The sequence below is a fragment of the Hordeum vulgare genome, chromosome 2H (genome assembly GCF_904849725.1).
Source record: "Hordeum vulgare subsp. vulgare chromosome 2H, MorexV3_pseudomolecules_assembly, whole genome shotgun sequence".
NCBI classification, from domain to species: Eukaryota; Viridiplantae; Streptophyta; class Magnoliopsida; order Poales; family Poaceae; genus Hordeum; species Hordeum vulgare.
The window spans coordinates 485,245,522-485,265,650 of NC_058519.1; the positions used below are offsets into that span (position 1 = coordinate 485,245,522).

Below are 20,129 nucleotides of genomic sequence, written 5' to 3' on the forward strand. Positions count from 1 at the left end.
ATGAGGTATCCGATTGGGTCGCATTTTTATGACTGGTTCTGACTGAATGATTTGTCCCGATGCTTGAGACGGATATGAGGGGCCTTATTTTAAGTGCTACAGTCACTGCTAGAATAACGCACAGAGCCGATCGGTAGGATGATGGAGCATATGATGCTGCTGCGCTCTTCGTGAAGGACACGGTTGTGTCTAATGTGTTTCAAAGTATATTAAAGTTGTTAGTTAGAAGCTAAGGTGATAAGAGAAATGTAGAGTTCTTTGTTTTAGTAATAGCTTGATTGCAAGTTAAACTCATCAATCATCTCTCCTCTTTTGCATATAATTTTCAAGTCTGGATGTCAAAAGCAACAACAGTATAAAACTCAACACGACACCAATCGTTAGTGTTTATTTTTGGACAAACGGCAATGGTTAGTATTACATCAAATAGGAGTAGAATACATGTACTTGTGGTAACGGAGAAAATATCACGTCGTAGATGTGCTTGTTATCTAATCCCGTCGTCTAGTATAAGGCTGGTCAAAATGATTTAACTTAGCTAGTAACATCACATTTTTTTAAACAAGTTTGCTTATGTGAGATATAATTAATGATAAAAAAGATCATGAAAAAGGATTTCTCTCAGATTTATATTATAAAGCAACCAACCGATACAACCAACGATACGATCTGAGGCGGAAACAACACACTCACATCCAACAGAAATGAAATAGAAAAAAAATGCATATAACGGCGGATCGACAAAAACAGAAAAAACCTCGCGATCACTGTGTCCACCGAAGATCTTGTTGAAAATATGCCCTAAAGGCAATAATAAATTATTTATTATTATATTTCCTTGTTCATGATAATCGTTTATTATCCATGCTAGAATTGTATTAATTGGAAACTCAAATACATGTGTGGGTACATAGACAACACACTGTCTCTAGTGAGCCTCTAAGGACTAGCTCGTTGATCAAAGATAATCAAGTTTTCCTGGCCATAGACATGAGTTATTATTTGATAACGGGATCACATCATTAGAAGAATGCTGTGATGGACAAGACCCAAACTGTGAACGTAGCATATGATCATGTTAGTTTATTGCTGCTGTTTTCTGCACGTCAAGTATCTGTTTCTAAGACCATGAGATCATGCAACTCCCGGGCACCGGAGGAATGTGTTGTGTATATCAAACGTCACAACGTAACTGGATGACTATAAAGATGCTCTACACGTATCTCCGAAGGTGTGTGTTGGGTTGGCATGAATCGATACTGGGATTTGTCACTCCGTATGACGGAGAGGTATCTCTAGGGCCCACTCGGTAATACAATATCACAATGAGTTTGCAAGCAATTTCACTAAGGAGATAATCATGAGATCTTGTATTACGGAATGAGTAAAGAGACTTGCCGGTAATGAGATTGAATTAGGTATGAAGATAGCGACGATCGAATCTCGCGCAAGTAACATACTGATGGACAAAGGAAATAGTATACGTGATTGATTGAATCCTTGACATCGTGGTTCGACCGATAAAGATCTTCGTAGAATATGTGGGAGCCAATATGGGCATCCAGGTCCATCTATTGGTTATTGGCCGAAGAGTGTCTCGGGTCATTGTCTACATAGTTCTCGAACCCGCAGGGTGTGCACACTTAAGGTTCGGTGACATTTCGGTATAGTTGACTTATGTATGTTGGTGACCGAAGATTGTTCGGAGTGCCGGATGAGATCCTGAACATCACGAGGAGCTTCGGAATGGTCCGGAGGTAAAGATTTTATATGGGAAGTCATATTTTGGCTACCAGAAAAGTTTCAGGTTTTCCGGTATTGTACCGGGAAGCTTCTAGAATGGTCCAGAAACTTCCGGAGGAGTCCGAAAGTCCACCAAGTGTTCTGTCACGTCCCAAGGGTATGCATGGGCTGAGGGGAGACACTATGGCCTTATTGGTCCAAGCGCACAGGTCCCTCAAGGCCCATGCAGTTGGGAAAGGTGAAAAGTCCACATTTGTATCGAAGGGAAGGAATGGGACTAGGATTCCACCTCCTCCCCCCTTGGTTGCGCCCTAGGGCTTGGAGGGGTTGTTCCCCACGCCCCTCCACCTATATATAGAGGGGAGGGGGCGCCCCAAGAGGACACATGAAGCCCTTGGCGCCCCTCTCTCTCCCTGGATCGTTTTCTCCTTTGTTCGCGGTTTCGGTAGCGCTAGGTGTAGCCCTGCCGGGACAGCAACACCACCACCACCGTCACGTCGTCGCGGTGTCGGAGAACTCATAACCTATCCGTCCTCGCTTGCTGGATCAAGGAGGGGAGGACGCCATCGAGCTATACATGTGTTGAACGCGGAGGTGCCGTCCGTTCGGCACTAGATCGGGAAGGATCGTCCCACCAAGCTCCAAAACTCCGAAACGCTGGTACCAATCAATGCCTCCAAGAAGGACAACGGCGATGACGACGTTGCTGCCAAGGGTTTCCCCGATACATGACGACGCGAGAGGAAGGGTAGCCCCCGACGCCCTCGAGGAAGGTTCGGCGGCACCCACACGCGCCACCGCGTCGGTGTGGGCCGGACCGACAAGGGTTTCCCCTAATCCCAACCTTCACCTCGGACGCTCTGGAGCTAGCCACCAAACCGACCATCACCCTGCGCCAACGCGGTCTTGAAGCATTCACACCTCTCACCACGGCACCGGGAGTTGAGGTCTGCACAGCGACGAATAGGAGTCAGGACTAGGGACAACAACACCGTCGGCACGCGGGAGGGCTCAACCTCCACCGTCAACGACGGTAGCGGACCGGACACAATAGCAGGAGCATACTAGGCCTATGGGCCCACAGGCCCGGCCGAGCCCTCACACGCCCGTAATGCTCCTTCCATTGCGTTGCAGCAGACACACCGTCGGCGTCACCGCCTCCCGTCCGAGCTCCTCCTCTTCCTCACCACACAGAAGACAACGAAGCCACGTCGGGGGCCGGCCTGCTAGGACCCAGATGGGGCCCGCAGGGCCCAGATCTGGGCCATGGGCGCACCGTCGGCCACCCCGTGCCACCACGCCGTCCCGCCGCCAAGGGGCCACGCCACCACCTTGCGAGCCGTCGACCACCGCCAAGCCGAGGAACACCGCCACCGCCCTGCCTCGGGAAGGGGAGACGTGCGTGCGGGGACAGGCGATCCCGTCATCGTCGATCCCACCTGGCCCAGGGCCAGGGGTGCCCGTCGACCGTGGAGGGAAGGCGAAGGAGGGGGCGATGAAGGGGTGGAGCGCCGCCCCGACCGCCTCCTAGGGAGGCGGCACTATGACGGGAACGGGAGGAGGTAGGGGGGCCTCGATGGCGGGGAACCGGAGGGCGCGACGACGGCGGTAGGCGACGGCGGCGGGGGGAGGCCGATGACAGCAGGCGGGGGGCAGCGGGGATCCCTAGAGGGGGTCGAGGTCGGGGGTATTTTTTTCGATGATGAAAAAGTTGTTTAGAGTAACATAATATGTTAGTGTAACATAACAATTTTTTGAAATAAAATAAGTCTATAAAATAGTAAACAAATCCATTTATGACATTAGTATTAAATTACTTTGCACTATAAAAATAATAATCTATACATATGCATGACATTAGGCTAAGTTATTCCCACTATGACCAGCTTTGAGCACGGCACAAAATGCAAGATCGTTCCTAGTATACGTACTGTACTAAAATACAATCTCGCATAGGGCAGGTAAGACACGCTTTAACCGTGTCCGTTTACTTAGCCAACGCTTATTATATGGTTGCACGGAGAACGAGCGAGATCACACGTGCGGCATGGAGAAAGGCTCCCGAGGTTACGTGCGTAATTTCACCGAAACAAATCGACGTTCTCTTCGCGACATGTTTCTCTCCAGACAACGGGAGACAAGCAGCGTGCCCAGCTAATCCATATTCAAGATCACGCCTACCTTACACCAACAGTAAAATGGGGACGGCCGGGCCCCTAGTCAGGAAAGTGATGACGGCGACGAGATGTCATCCGTTGAGTAACCACCAGGCTTTCTTTTTCTTTCGTTCGATTCGATTCGAATCCACCGTGCGACCCGTTGGTCACCGACACACTGGTTCACTTTGATGCAGCTTATGGTAAGGTTAAAGTACCATTTAACATTGTACCAAGAACGCACATTCACACCGTGAATGCTCATCTATTCTTTCCATGAGACAATATCATAAAAACGTTCTTCAACTATTAGTGGTGAATCTTGAGGTGGTCTTCAACACAATCTTTTCAGGGATAATCATATTGAGTATCGTGGTTAGTTAGTTAGAAAACATAAGATAGAGTACAAATTATTCTGTCTTGTCTTGGTATCTGCCGCAAGTTTCTAGACCTAGTTGTCGTCCGTCGCTTTCGCCCCGTGCGTCGTCCCTTGGGCGGACGGTCTCCATGACCGTCGTTGGGGGCCGCGTTGCCCGTATCTAGGGTTCGTCCGCCAGTCGTGTTGACCGACTGTCCTAGAGACTCTTTTTTCCGATCTCTTGATCCGGATTTTTTTCTCCCGCCGCTCGTATTGATCGACGTTTTCTTTTTTGGTTTCCGATCCACAATCGGTTTTCGTCGCCCGCCATCGCCATCGACCCCCGTGCCTCTACTCCGACACCGGGGTCGACTCTACGCCGACCACTTCGTCATCAACCGCACGACAAGGCTGGACACGCCGCCCAGGGACGCCTTCGTGTGTTGCTGTCGACCGCTCACCCGCGTGGTCTTCATTGCCGGTCCATCTTCGTCGTCATCGCCCGAGGCATCACTGACAATGTCGGCATCGACTCTGATCTGCGTGTCGTCCCCGCCGTGGCGCATACAGCGCCGTTGTCGGTCTGATCAACCGATCACGCGCCCGTCTTTGCCAAACACGCCCCCGAGCACGCAGCTACCACCGATCGAGCCAGAAGATGTTGTCGTGTCATCCGTTCGGACTACTGCATCGCCGCCCCGAGGTCCTCCCACCAGTTGCTCCGGCCGGCGCGCTGCTCCCGTTGATACCGTGTTGGGGAACGTCGCATGGGAAACAAAAAAATTCCTATGCTCACCAAGATCAATCTATGAAGACTAACATCTACGAGAGGGGGAAATGCATCTACATACCCTTGTAGATCGCTAAGCGGAAGCGTATATAACGCGGTTGATGTAGATGAACGTCTTCGCGATCCAATCACTATCCGTCCCATGATCTCATCACAATCCGTCCCGCGATCCCATCATGATATGTCCCGATCTAGTGCCGAAAGGACGACACCTCCGCGTTCAGCTCGTGACGATCTCCGCCTTCTTGATCCAGCTAGAGAGAGGGTGGAGAGGTAGATGAGTTCTTCATCAGCACGACGGCATGGCGGCGGTGTTGATGCAACTGTTCCACAGGGCTTCGCCAAGCAACACCGGAACCGATCTTAGTGGAGAAAATTGATCTATGGGAGAGACAATGTTGCGTCGTGGCTTGGTGTGTTGCAACCCTCTCTCCCCATCTATATATATAGGGGAAGGGGAGAGGGGACGCGCCCTAGGGTTTCCACCCTAGGGGGCGGCGGCCAAGTGGAGATGGGGCGGCTGCACTAGGGGTGGTTTGGCCCCCCAAGTTAGGGTGGCGCCACCTCCTAGGGTTGGCCCTCCACCAGCGCAGCCGCATGGGCCTTAGGTGGGGAGGTGCGCCTAGCCCACCATGAGCTGGTGCGCATCTCTCACAACCCATGTGGCCCCTTCTGGTGGCCCCCGGAACCCTTCCGACACCCGTGGTACGCTACTCGTGAGGCCCGAACTATTTCCAGTGACCAACACGGAACTTCCCATATATCAATCTTTACCTCCGGACCATTCCGGAGCTCCTCGTAACAACCGGGATCTCATCCGGGACTCTGAACAACCTTTGGTCACCAACATACATAACTCAACTATACAGAAACATCACCAAACCTTAAGTGTGCACACCCCGCGGGTTCGAGAACTATGCATAGATGACCTGAGACACTGTACGGTCAATAACCAATAGCGGGACCTGGATGCCCATATTGTCTCCTACATAATCTGCGAAGATCTTTGGTTTTCAGCAAGGTAATATCTGCAAGCACTGAAATTATCAGTAACAAGTGATTGTGTAGTGAGATGATTCGTAGCAAGTAGCAAGTAACAAAAGTAACAACGGTGCAACAAAGTGGCCCAATCCCTTTTTTAGCAAGGGACAAGCCTAGACAAAGTCTTATAGGAGGAAAAACGCTCCCGAGGACACACGGGAATTTCTGTCATGCTAGTTTTCATCATGTTCATATGATTCACATTCGCTACTTTGATAGTTTGATATGTGGGTGGACCGGCACTTGGGTACTGCCTTACTTGGACAAGCATCCCACTTATGATTAACCCCTCTCGCAAGCATCCGCAACTACGAAAGAAGAATTAAGACAAAGTCTAACCATAGCATTAAACTAGTGGATCCAAATCAGCCCCTTACGAAGCAACGCATAAACTAGGGTTTAAACTTCTGTCACTCTAACAACCCATCATCTACTTACTACTTCCCAATGCCTTCCTCTAGGCCCAAATAATGGTGAAGTGTTATGTAGTCGACGTTCACATAACACCACTAGAGGAAAAACAACATACAACACATCAAAATATCGAACGAATACCAAATTTACATGACTACTTATAGCATGACTTATCCCATGTCCTCAGGAACAAAAGTAACTACTCACAAAGCATAATCATATTCATGACCAGAGAGGTAATGAGTACCATCAAAGATCTGAACATAAACTCTTCCACCAAGTAATCCAACTAGCATCAACTACAAAGAGTAATTAACACTACTAGCAACCTTACAAGTACCAATCGGAGTCGCGAGACGGAGATTGGTTACAAGAGATGAACTAGGGTTTGGAGATGAGATGGTGTTGATGAAGATGTTGATGGTGACGAGTCCCCTCCGATGAGAGGAGTGTTGGTGATGACGATGACGATGATTTCCCCCTCCGGGAGGGAAGTTTCCCCGGCAGGATCGTCCTGCCCGAGCTCTAGATTGGTTCTGCTCAAGTTCCCCCTCGTGGCGGAGGCGAATCCTCCGAAAATCCTCCTCTTGGTTTTTTCCAGACCGAAACCCTTCTTGTAGCAAAAGAGGGGGGCCAGTGGGCCAGCAGGGAGCTCACAAGCCCCCTAGGCGCGGCCAGGGGGGTGGCCACGCCTAGCAGGCTTGTGGCCACCTACTAGCACCCCTATGGCACTTCTTCGGCCCAGTATTTTTTATAAATCCCAAAAATAATCCACGTTGATTTTCATGGCTTTTGGAGTTGCGCAGAATAGGCATCTCAAACTTGCTCCTTTTTAGGCCAGAATTCCAGCTGTCGGCATTCTCCCTCTTCATGTAAACCTTGCAAAATAAGAGAGAAAAGGAATAAGTATTGTACCATGAAGTGAAATAACAGCCCAAGAAGCGATAAATATCAACATGAAAGCATGATGCAAAATGGACGTATCAATCTTTATTGGTCGAACCACAATGTCAAAGATTCAATCAATCCCGTATACTATTCCCTTTGTCCATCGGTATGTTACTTGCCCGAGATTCGATCGTGGGTATCTCCATACCTAGTTCAATCTCGTTACCGGCAAGTCTCTTTACTCATTTCGTAATACAAGATCGTGTGACTAACTCCTTAGTCACAATTCTTGCAAGCTCATTGTGATGTGCATTACCGAGTGGGCCCTAGAGATACCTCTCCGTCATACAAAGTGACAAATCCCAATCTCGATTCATGCCAACCCAACAAACACCTTCAGAGATACGTGTAGAGCACCTTTATAGTCACGCAGTTACGCTGTGACTTTTGATACACATAAGGTATTCCTCCGGTGCCCGGGAGTTGCATGATCTCATGGTCATAGAAACAGATACTTGACATGCAAAAAACAGTAGCAATAAACTGACATGATCACATACTACATTCATAGTTTGGGTCTTGTCCATCACATCATTCTCCTAACGATGGGATCCCGTTATCAAATGACAACTCATGTCTATGGTCAGGAAACCTTGACCATCTTTGATCAATGAGATAGTCCTTAGAGGCTCACTAGGGACAGTGTGTTGTCTATGTATCCACACATGTATTTGAGTTTCCAATCAATACAATTCTAGCATGGATAATAAACGAGTATCATGAACAAGGAAATATAATAATAACTTATTTATTATTGCCTCTAGGGCATATTTCCAACATACCGACCTATGGGGCAACAGGGAGATCAGTCCCCACACTAGGAAAGTGATGACACCGACGAGATGTCACCCGTTGAGTAATCACTGGACTTTCTTTTTTCTTTTGTTTGATCTGAATCCACGATGAGATCCGTTGGTCACCGACACACTGGTTCACTTTGATGCAACTTATTGTAAGATTACAGTACCATTCAGGATTGCCCGCATACATACCAAGAATGCACATCAACAACGCGAAGGCTCACCTATTCTTCCCTTGAGACAATATCACAAAGATGTTTCCAAACTACTAGTGATAGATCTTCAATTAGTCTTCAAACCTTCACAAACTTTTCAGGGGTAATCACAATGCTTGATTCCTCGTTGGAGCACCCCTACCGTCTAGGAGTTTTCATCATCCAAGAGCAACAAGATGCACCACGAAAACAAAGGGAGAATCAACTTTTGCTTTTGTGAATGTGTAGATTGGGCACTTCTCCTTCACTTCTCAAGACATCAAGAGCTTTGGTTGGCTAAGGAGGGAGATCTCCAAGAAATTCTAAAACTAGAGGAGAGATAAATTGAGCCGTCAAGTTCTTCGTGGAGATATGCATAAGCGTGCAAACTCTGGATGGTGCAAACACTAGCTAACTTGCCCACAGAAGTTCCAGCCACACGAGAAGTTACAACCCTTAGAAGTTCCACACCAAGTTTTGGGAGGGTTTCGGGATATTCTTAGAGATTGCACAAATTGTTCAATATTCCTGGATACCCCGAAAGCTGCCCGAACCTGACCCAAAGGTTTTGGGCCACAAAAGTTTCAGGGGTCACAAAAAATTATCCAGTGATGGATTTAGAACACTTCTCTCCTTAGGAGTGAGATGAATTTTGTTGTGCTTGTTGAGGGAGTCTGGAATTAAGGGGTCCTCGGGGAGTCGGCTTACCACGAAGAGGTCGGCTTGGTGGGTTGACTCTATGATGGGACGGGTTGTGTGATTATCTCGTGTTCACGGAGGAGAACCCCGAAGACTGGCGTGGCAACCAAGTAAAGGTATATTAGGTCGGTTGTATGTAACCCTAGGCCCTCCCGATAACTATATAAACCGGGGGTCTTCGTCCATGGCAGGGGAGATTCCACCTAGGGTTTAGTACATACGATCTCGAGGTAGACTCTGTAATCATCACCCACATCAATATAATCAAGCATGACGTAGGATGTTACCTCCTCAAGAGGGCCCGAACCTGGGTAAACATTGTCTCCCCCTCTCTGCTGTAACCCATCGATCCAAGGTCCACAGTTCGGGACCCCCTACCCGAGATTTGCCGGTTTTGACGCCGACATTGGTGCTTTCGTTGAGAGTTCCACTGATTGGATCGCCGAAGGATTGATGGCGTGCCTAGTCATGAGCGAAGAGATCATTAACAGGGACGTCTTCGTCTACAGACAAATCTTTGCCTTCGCAAGCGTGGTTCTGCATGCCAATCTATCCAGCCACCTTGGCCTGGTCGAGAACTTCGCCCCCGGTCAGGAAGTCAGGTTCAGGAACCTAGAGTTCACTGCTGACCCCCGGGGAGATCTTGCGTTAACAAGACTTTTAACCCCCCTTGAGAAACTCGCGACCTTCAAGACTTTGGCATCGGGAAGCGCATACCTCACCATCGGGATGATCTTCATCTCCAGCCCGGCACTCGAGCTCGACGCGGTGATCACACCGGAGCACGGCTTGACCGAGAATGCTCTGGAAGCAATATCGAACTCCACCAGAGGATCAGCGACACGGGTTGAACCCGAAAAATCACGCGGTATGAACCCCGCTGAAATACCCATGTTACAGAAGCTACTCGATCAGATACAAGTCATGGGGATGACGAACGACCAAGTCACGGTCTATGAGCAGCTCGGACTTAGACCCGACTATAGGGAAATTTATATTCCACCCATTACACACCTGACAAAGATCGTCCAGTGCCCAGGCACGGGCTCCATGCATCAATCACCTGAGCCGAGGACGGTCTATGTCTCGGTCGGCGATCTTCCAAACTCACCCAACAGTCTGGAAAATCTATCTCACCCTGACAACGCGTCAGGGCCAGCAACACGTCCAGAATGCGACCTAGTCGGGAGCACGTCTATCGAAGGTTCCTGCCTGCAAATCACGAGAATCCAAAATCTTTTCCCACCCACCACCCATACCGATAACAAGACGGAGCAGCGCGGCTCTCAAGGCACGAACGAAGTCACGCAGAAGCGAGGAGAATCAGTACACCATTTTTGGGCCAGATTCCTCCTCGGCAACAAGACCGTAGGCCGCAACGAGCGGGATCTTATCCACGCTTTTGAGTAGCATTGCCATGATAAGGGCATCCTCAACACCCTCTCTTGTCGACGGATTCAATCCTTCTCCGAGCTATCAAGCATAATGCTCAAATACTGCGCCATGGAAAGTACTTTGCAAATTCAGCAAATGTGCAATGACCCTAGCCTCGCCAGACCTACCCAGACAAGACGCACACCCTCGGTGACGAGGTCGGTCGCAACTAGAAACTCGGCAAAAAGAACTCGGACGCAGGCTAAATCGGTCCTCGACATACTACTAGACGAACCATGCCACATACATTCCGCCCCACCTGAATGAAGCTCCACACATAGCCTTAGAGCATGTTGGGTCCTCGGGCAGGTCGCAAAAAGCGGAGAGACTATCCTCATCGCGCCACCTACGGAGCATCGTCCAATGGCACTGTCAGACACAACCAAAGAGATCTTAATGATCTATGAGACGTTTACATCTAATGGTCAGAGAAAGAGAGCCTTTAGGGAGATCCATCAAATCCATCATGCAGCAGCGCCAAACCCATGGTCGAACATACCTATTACATTCGACCAAGACGACGAGCCGATGAACAACTCAGGACGGGCGCCTGCCGCCCTTGTCCTAAACCCCATAGTCGACAACTTCAGACTCAACAAGGTACCGATGGACGGGGACAGCGGCCTCAACCTCATTTATGAGGATACGCTTGAAAAAATGCAGGTCGACCAATCTAGAATCGAGCCGAGCACAACCACATTCCGGGGTATCGTCCCCGGAAGAGAGGCCCGCTGCACAGGACGAGTAGCGTTCGACGTGGTGTTCGGCACACTCGATAACTATAGATTTGAGGTGCTACTCTTTCATATCGTCCCTTTACACAGTGGTTACCACACATTGTTGGGTCGTGAAGCCTTCACACGGTTTCAGGCCATACCCCACTACTAGTACATGAAACTCAAAATGCCACGGCGGAACAGAGTGATCACGGTAAACAGTGACCCAAAAAGAGCCCTTCGGGCTGAAAACAAAATGACATCCCTTGCCTTGCAAGTACTCACAGAGACCCTCACCGCAGAAGAACTCACGACACTACGAGCAGTGGTGGACAAAAACGACATGATCCTCGACAAGCGACCCAAGTCCACATCCTTCAAACCGGCTGACGAAATCATCAATCCAAGTACACCCGACAGACCCCAATAAAACAGCATCAATCAGGGCACAATTGGAGCCCGAAATCGACGAAGCACTACGCGCTTTTCTGCGTGAAATTTGGGACATATTCGCGTGGCACCCATCTGACATGCGAGGAATCCCTCGGGGGCTGGCAGAACACAACATGAACATAATAGCCGGTTTCAAACCCGTCAAACACACCTTGCGCCGGTTTTCCGAACCTAAACGCCAAGCTATGGGCAAAGAGCTCGCCAAACTACTGGAAGCCGATTTCATCAAAGACATCGAACACCCCAACTGGTTGGCAAAATTGGTCATGGTACCAAAGAAGGATAAATCTTGGCGGCTATGTGTCGATTTTAAAGAACTGAACAAAGCCTGCCCCAAGGATCCCTTTCCGCTGCCCCGAATAGATCAGATTATTGACGCCACAACCCGTCATGACTCCCTATGCTTCCTTGACTCCTACTCCAGATACCATCAGATCAAAATGAAGGAATTCGATCATGCAGCAACCGCATTCATGACACTTAATGGCCATTTTGTTTTAACACAACGCCGTTCGGACTGAAAAACGCGGGCACCACTTATCAGCGCGTGATTCAAACTTGCTTGGGGAAACAGATCGGAAAAACAGTAGAGGCATATGTCGACGATGTGGTCGTCAAGACCATGTCAACCAGCTGGTGGACGACCTCAGGGAGACCTTCCCCAATCTGAGGGAGTACGATATTCGGCTTAACCCGGATAAATGCGTCTTCGGCGTCCCTGCCGGCAAACTCCTTGGATTTATTGTATCGCAAAGAGGAATCGAAGCCAATCTTGCCAATATACTAGCACTGTCACATCTCGTGACACCAACAGAGCTACAACACGTCCAAAAACTAGCAGGTTGCGTGGCGAGAAGGCCCTACCACTGTATCGGTTGCTTAAGAAAACAAAAGATTTCAAGTGGACCGCTGAGGCCACAACGGCTTTGGAAGACATCAAGGCGATACTATCCAGCAACCCTATTCTAGCACACCCTTTACACAGGAGCCGATGTTACTATACATCTCGGCCACCAATCAAGTGGTCTGCGCGGTACTCATCGTAGAATGAGAAGCCGAGGGCCAACAACTACAGATTCAAAGGATGGTCTACTACATATCCAAAGTCCTTACCCCCATGCAAAACAAGGTACCCACACTACCAAAAGATCGCCTATACAGTGTTCATGGCATCACGGGAACTTTAGCACTACTTTCAGGAGTGTGAGGTCACTGTGACTTCAGAAGTTCCGCGGAATGACATTATAAACAATAAAGATGCCACTGGCCGAATAGCAAAATGGGCCATCGAGCTCGTACCCTTCGAGCTCACCTACAAACCTCGACGGGCCATTAAATATCATGTCCTGGCCGACTTTGTGGCGGAATGGACCGAGGCCGAACTCCCGAGATAGTATGGCACTTATGCTCACTCGAACATGTACTTCGATGGGTTCAAAACCCTCGTCGGACTAGGGGCTGAAGTAGTTCTCACACCCCTCACTCGGTAAACATTGTCTCCCCTCTCTCATGTAACCCATTGATCCAAAGTCTAACCCATTGATCCAAAGTCCACAGTTCAAGACCCCCTACCCGAGATCTGTAGATTTTGATGCCGACACTTGTATTATGGTATAAGTGAGGTTGATTCGTGGGTATCTTCGGGATGCACCCCCTCTTAATAGTGTGGTTGCCTTATGAACTTAATAATAGAATGAAAATCACCGACAACATTTTTTATTTTACAAATAAAGGGACATCTAACCATCCATGCAATCTTCTGTGTTATCACGTCAGTGTTTACACTGGTACATGTGGTTAGATCACAAACATATGTTGTCATAAATACCAAAATGCATTACGAGCATAAACGACATTTTACAAGTGCTTAGAAAAAATAAACCAAATTCGTCTAAACATTGATGCTTATTTATAAAGGATAGACGCTTAATTAAGCACATCTCATATATTAATAAGCACCAGTGTTTTAGAAAAACTCGATTTGTTTTACCAAACACCTTGCATTATACATGGCCTTAATCACATTTACATAAACTCAAATTGAACTCTTTTGTTTAGGGAAAATCAAATCAAACTCTTTTTTGTTTTGAGTTGAACTCATATCAAACTTGCCTAAACCTAGAACGGAGAAGAAGGTTATCTTTATCGCGAAGTTCTTCTATTTTTTGTGAGAAAATCGCGAAGGTTCATACACAAGTACACATATTGATGTATATTTCATTTCCTATCGTTGTCAACATAAAAAGCAGCCTCCTAAACAGATATACGCTCCAATGACCAAACTTCGTAATCACATTTTCTGAGTCGGACTCAAACCAAACCTTTTAATTTTTTTTATTAGTGAAACTCAAATCAAACTTGTCTGAACCCGGAACGGAGAAACAAAGCCGCCGGAGGGCAATTCGGTCAACCCAACTCCCCGAAAAAGGGCGCGACCCAACCGCCGAACCGTCCCGAAGCGCCTAACGCCGTGCAAATTACCGAAACGCCCTCTCCCTATCCGTCTCGGATCCGGCCCGGCCCGGCCGTCCGATCCGCTCCGCGATTCGGGAAACCGCTTCCTCCGGGAAGTACCTGGTACCACACCTATATAGCGTCACGCGTGGCGCTCCCACAACGGCGCGGAAGAAACTAAACTCGAGAGGCGAGGAAAAAAAGAGAGGAAAAACAAGTGGAGGAGTAAAGGAGCGGCGCAAGCAAGGGAGGAGGAGGAAGCGAGGCGATTGCTTGCGGGATTCGCCGGCGAGTTCGATAGGCGAGGGAGGCGGAGGGGAGTCTGATCGGTGCGGTGATGGGGGTGAGGGAGCCCGTGGCGATGGAGATACCGGCGGAGGAGGGGGCGGCCGCGAGGGTGCCGCCGCGGATCAGGAGGAGGCTGCTCGAAGGCAGGGCCAGCGGGGGCGGCGGGCCGGCCAGCGCCGAGGAAATCGAGGCCAAGCTCAAGGAGGCCGACCACCGGAGGCAGGTAGGTGTCCCTGTCGGGTACCTTTAGTTTTTTTTTTCTTCGCTTTTCCCCTTCTTCCTCGTCACGGTGGATTGCGAACTGTGAATTCGAAGTGTTGAGGACTGCTTTTTTCTCCTCGTCGGTGGTTCCCATCCTTATTGGTGAAACGATAGTTGCATGTCCTGCTATTGAAGTGCTATATAATTTTATAGTACTTTAATTAAGAAAGTGGTGCTGTATCTGAAGGATTTTACAGTAATTTTAGACCTGTGAAAGAATTCCTTTGGTTGAGCCTGTTCGTGGGGTTGTCGAAGTAACATTCTTTGGGAATTGTTTTGGCGGTAGGTAGTCGTGAGCTGAAGTTGGTCTCACGGGTGCCACGAATTGCTTTTCTGGTGGATTTTGCCGGTTTTTCTTTCTTTTCTAGTTTGGAGTTTTCTGGTCTTTGAATTGGAGCGTTTCGCTCCTATTGAAAAGGTCTCAATTTTATCTTTTGTTCGGTGAAAGCGTAAACAGGGTCTGTTAGTAATTAATTTAGTTATCTGCATCGGTTTATGTCGAGTTGCCAGTAAAAATAGAAAGTTTTGTTAATCAAATACGAGTAATAAAGGTGAAATTATTGTAAGGTCTAACTACTTAAGTTAGCAATTGATTTCAAGGTTGTTTCGGTGGTAGAAAATTATGGTAGTTTGGTAGGATAGTTTGCTTTCATCATCGACCACTTAGTTTGCTTAGAAGTAACTTTACCGCTGAAATTTTAGTTGCAACTTCTGTAGTTCTGTTGGTCGATGTAATCCTGGTAGGAGTGTAGAAACAACTAAATAATTATGTGCTCTTTGGTTAAAATTAAGTTTGAAGTGAATTAGGGATACATGCTTGATCAAATTAACTCATTTTTCAATTGTCTCTGCAGCAATTTTACGATTGGTTATCCTGCAAAGCAAGGAAGAAGCCACGGAGCCCATCGTGGTCGTCTCAAGAGGAAGATTACGGACAGCGCCTTGAAGCCAGGCTTCAGGCAGCTGAGCAGAAAAGGTTAAGCCTTTTGGCAAAGGCACAGAACCGGTTAGCCAAGTTGGATGAACTCCGACAAGCAGCGAAGAATGATGTGGAAATGCGGTTTGAAAAGGAGAAGGAAGAACTTGAGACTAGAGTCGAGTCTCGTGTCCGACAGGCAGAGGAAAACCGTATGCGCCTTCTGCACGCAGATATGCAGAGGCGGGCCGCACTGAAGGAGAGAACAGAGAGGTCCCTGGTGCAGAAGGCGACATCTGAGAGCAAGTATACAGAGCGGGTGCGATCTGCTATCCTGGAAAAGCGTGCTGCTGCTGAAAAGAAACGGCTGGCGTTGTTAGAAGCTGAGAAGAGGAAGGCTCATGCTCGGCTGATGCATATTCAACAAGCAGCCATGACTGTAAGCAGCCAGAGAGAAGCAGAGAGGATTAAATTGAAAGAACATCTGGAAAGCAAACTTCAGAGGGTATGTATCGTCATACATACACTGATTACAATTTGAGTTCTCTTATTCTGCTTCTTATCTGATTTGTTATCTTATTGGAACAGGCCAAGAGGAAGAGAGCTGAATATTTGAAGCAGCGAGGAAGTCCATGCAGTTCTGCTCATGCTGATTACATCAAGCATGCAGATATTCTTTCAAGAAAGCTTGCAAGGTATTACTACCATCCAGTAAATTCTCACAGTTTAATCCTCTCTGCTGTACATATCACTTTATTTGAGAAAGTATAATAATATACTGTGAGAATTTCTCTTCTCACAGTTTCGGGTAAAAAAAACCTACCATACAGTAAATTATTTGAATACTAACTGTTTGGTTGTATTTGCACGTTCGAGTTAATTGAAGTTTTCTTCTCGTATACTGTAGGTGCTGGAGAAGTTTTGTGAAGTCCAGGAAGACAACACTTGGCTTAGCTCAAGCTTATGATGCTTTGGGAATTAATGAAAAATCTGTGAAGTCAATGCCATTTGATGAATTAGCTATGTTGATGGGATCCCCCACAGCTCTTGAGGCTACTAAGGCATTACTTGACCGGTTCGAGAGGCGTTTGACTCTTTTTCAATCAGCAAGCTCATCATCTTCAGAAAATATTGACCATCTACTGAAACGCCTTGTGACTCCAAAGAGGAAAGTAACCCCGAGTAGAGACGGAAGAACAAGGGTTCCAGCAAAAAGGCCAGCAAGAACAACTGAAACAAGCAGGCTGTCTAGATATTCACTGAGGGTGGTACTCTGTGCTTACATGATCCTGGCTCATCCTAGTGCTGTTTTAAGTGAAGATGGTGAGCAAGAGAAGCTACTCATGGAGTCAGCAGCAAACTTTGTTAGGGAGTTTGAACTGTTGGTTAAGACAATACTCGAGGGACCAGGAAAAGCCTCAAGGCAGCCATCTCTTGATGGTGCTGAATCATCTAGTTGCCAGAAGTCTTCTGATGTTGCCGGTCAAAGTAAATTCAAGATTCAATTGGTTAATTTTGACAAAGCCTGGTGCACCTACCTTTACAGATTTGTGGTGTGGAAAGTAAAAGATGCAAGATCATTGGAGGGTGATCTTGTTAGGGCTGCATGCAAGCTTGAGCTGTCAATGATGCAAACATGCAAGTTAACTGCCCAGGGGCAGTCACATAACCTCACCCATGATATGAAGGCGATTCAGAAGCAGGTTTCTGACGATCAAACACTCCTAAGAGAGAAGGTTCAGCATCTGAGTGGTGATGCAGGTATCGAGCGTATGGAGACTGCTCTCTCAGATGCAAGGTCAAAGTTCTTTGAAGCGAAGGAGAATGGAAGTCCATTGGCAACACCTGTGGCAAACGTATCTACTCCTCTGAGCATTGATTCATCTGGAAAGCCCCCGCCTTCTGAGGTTAATACGAGTTCCAAAACAGATGCTGAAGGATCAAGGTCTGTTGTGCGGTCCTTATTTGGAGCTTCTGGAGCATCAAGCAGCACATCACCAGTGAATCTGCCAACAGAGAATGAGCAAATGGTCAATGAGATGCTTCATGAGGATGGTGGTGCGATTGCTGGCAATTCTAATGATGGCCGTACCATTGAGAAGGATTTCCAAGACAAAGTGAGGGAAACTATGGAGAAAGCTTTCTGGGATGTGGTTACCGACTCGATGAGAGGAGACAAACCAGACTACAGCCAACTGATCAACCTGGTAAAGGAAGTGAGGGATTCGTTGCACGACTTGGCTCCCAAGGGTTGGAAGGAGGAGATCTATGAGAACATTGACCTCGAAATTTTGTCCCAGGTAAGATCCCTGTATTATGCATGTAAAAATTTGTCCTCGAGTTCCTTACCTTTCCTTATTCATGAAACATTGACATAGTTTTGTTCCTGTACAAATGAAGGTTCTCGAGTCAGGCTCCCAGGACACCCAATATCTGGGTCAGATTTTGCAGTACTCGCTGGATATGGTCAGAAAGCTGTCTGCTGCTGCAAAGGATGATGAGATGAAGGCAAGTCATGACAAATTATTGAGCGAGTTGGCTGCAAGTTCTGAAGTTAATGATAATGGAGTCAGCTCGTTCGTCATTGCTGTCATCAAGGGTCTGCGTTTCACTCTGGAAGAAATAAAGGTGTGTTGAGCGTTAATACATTATAGAAATTTGTCCTATAGTTAACTGCAGTTGTTTCTTTGAAGTGGAATTCTAACATTTTTCTGTTATAAACAGCAACTGCAAGTAGAAGTGAGCAAGGCATATGTTCAGCTGATGCAGCCGACGATAAAAGGCTCTGCTGGAGTGGAGTACCTGCAGAAGGCTTTCGGCGAGCGCTACGGACCCCCTGCCAATGCAGCTGCTCTCCCTGTAACTCTACAGTGGATTTCAGCATCAAAGAGCATCGTGGACGCAGAATGGAGCGAACATCTGGGCTCTCTTTCAATTCTTCCAGCAGCAAATCATGTAAGTTTCTAACAACATCAGCGGCATAGCGGCATTCTATTTGTTATCTGGTTCCTGACACTACTTTAATTCTTTTGTGCAGGCTCAGCCCCTTGTTACAGTGCTCCGAGCTGGCCATGGAGCACCAACAGCTGCTGTAGCTTCAGCAGGTAGTTCAGGTTTACCTGAGTGCAAGGGAGAGAAGGTTGACAAGCTTGTGAGGGTTGGCTTGTTGCAGCTTATCAGTGGTATGGAGGGCTTGCAATTGCAGTCAACTCCTGAGAGCTTCCACCTCAACTTTCTGAGATTGAGGGCCGTGCAGGGCCAATTTCAAGTAGTGATTGTGATGGCTACGAGGTAAACTACCACAGTATCTTATACTCATGTTATTTTAGCCTTGTCTGCAGGATGAAAACTTGAGCGTGTGCTAACTGAACTTACTGTTTGTGCAGCATGCTCGTCTTGCGTCAAGTTCTGATGAGTGAGAATTCTAAGATCACTCCTCTGGAGCTGGAGACTGTCATCTCCGAACTCTTCGGCGCCCTGGTGAAGCTGCTGGACAGCTCCCCGGAGGCAGGAACCGAAGAGATCGTGGAGGCGATGATGAGCGCGTCGGCCTCAGCCGGCTCTTTGTCGGACGCGAGGACTCAGGCGAGGAGGCAGATAATAACCCGAGTGCTCCTCAAGAGCCTCCAAGCCGACGATGTCGTCTTCAAGAAGGTCTCCCGGGCTGTCCACTGCGCCTTCCGTGGCGTCGTTCTCGGGGGCAGCGGTGCCAAGGGCCAGAAGCTGGCGGACGCAGCTCTACGCCGCGTCGGCGCGGCGAAGCTCGCTGGCCGGGTGGTGAAGGCGGCCGAAGTGCTCATTAGGGTGGCCACGGTCTCGGAGAAGGTCCACGGCCCGTGGTACAAAGCGCTCGCCTGAATGTGAATATAGCTTACTTTGGTTGGTGAATATAGCTTACACGTTGGGTCGGTTGTAAATTCTTGTCCCACTGGATGAGGTGGGAACAAGTCATTGTACAGAAATTAATGACTAGTTCAGGATGTTAATAATTCTTGGCGTAGGGCAAATATGGATGTCCCAGCTCCAGAATTTAGTCAGCAGGGCCCGAAGATGCTCAATGGCACCTGGGTTACGCCAATGATGGCGCAGTCACTGTAATAGAACTCAATAATGTGATTAGTAATTGTCTATGATGTAAATATATACTACTCGTTGTTGAGGAGTTGGGTGTAAAAACTCCTGAATAACTGGTTGTGAAAAGGACATATAGTAGTTAATACATAAGAGCAAGTAGACCCGTATAAGGGCATTATGGTCATACGGTGCCTAGCAGTGGCGGAGTCCATACGCTCCTTACGGCCTCACCACCTTCGAAGCAGTTGGCTGACGCATTAAAAAATAGACACATCCCTTCCACCACCTTCGAAGCAGTTGGCTGACGCATTAAAAAATAGACACGTCCCTTCCACGACGTAACAAACCACCTAGCGATCACGCGGCCTGATCCAGCGTCGCCCCGATCGA

The 20,129-nt window shown here is 48.0% G+C and overlaps 1 protein-coding gene across 1 annotated transcript; it reads left to right on the top strand.

Moving 5' to 3' along the window:
• Positions 1-14,363: 14,363 nt before the first annotated feature.
• On the top strand, positions 14,364-19,824 carry LOC123426782. Its single transcript, XM_045110664.1, has 8 exons — positions 14,364-14,711; positions 15,604-16,170; positions 16,254-16,360; positions 16,573-17,965; positions 18,066-18,293; positions 18,390-18,620; positions 18,703-18,956; positions 19,052-19,824. The coding sequence occupies exons 1-8, from the start codon at positions 14,538-14,540 to the stop codon at positions 19,521-19,523; spliced, it is 3,426 nt and encodes a 1,141-aa protein (XP_044966599.1). The 5' UTR covers positions 14,364-14,537; the 3' UTR covers positions 19,524-19,824.
• Positions 19,825-20,129: the final 305 nt, after the last annotated feature.

What these genes read in the sequence shown, in the direction of transcription:
- LOC123426782 (XM_045110664.1), top strand. Translation starts at nt 14,538, where the DNA reads ATGGGGGTGAGGGAGCCCGTGGCGATGGAGATACCGGCGGAGGAGGGG. An exon ending in CTTTCAAGAAAGCTTGCAAG is followed by an intron (nt 16,361 to 16,572) that starts GTATTACTACCA and finishes CGTATACTGTAG; the next exon opens with GTGCTGGAGAAGTTTTGTGA. An exon ending in TCACTCTGGAAGAAATAAAG is followed by an intron (nt 18,294 to 18,389) that starts GTGTGTTGAGCG and finishes TGTTATAAACAG; the next exon opens with CAACTGCAAGTAGAAGTGAG.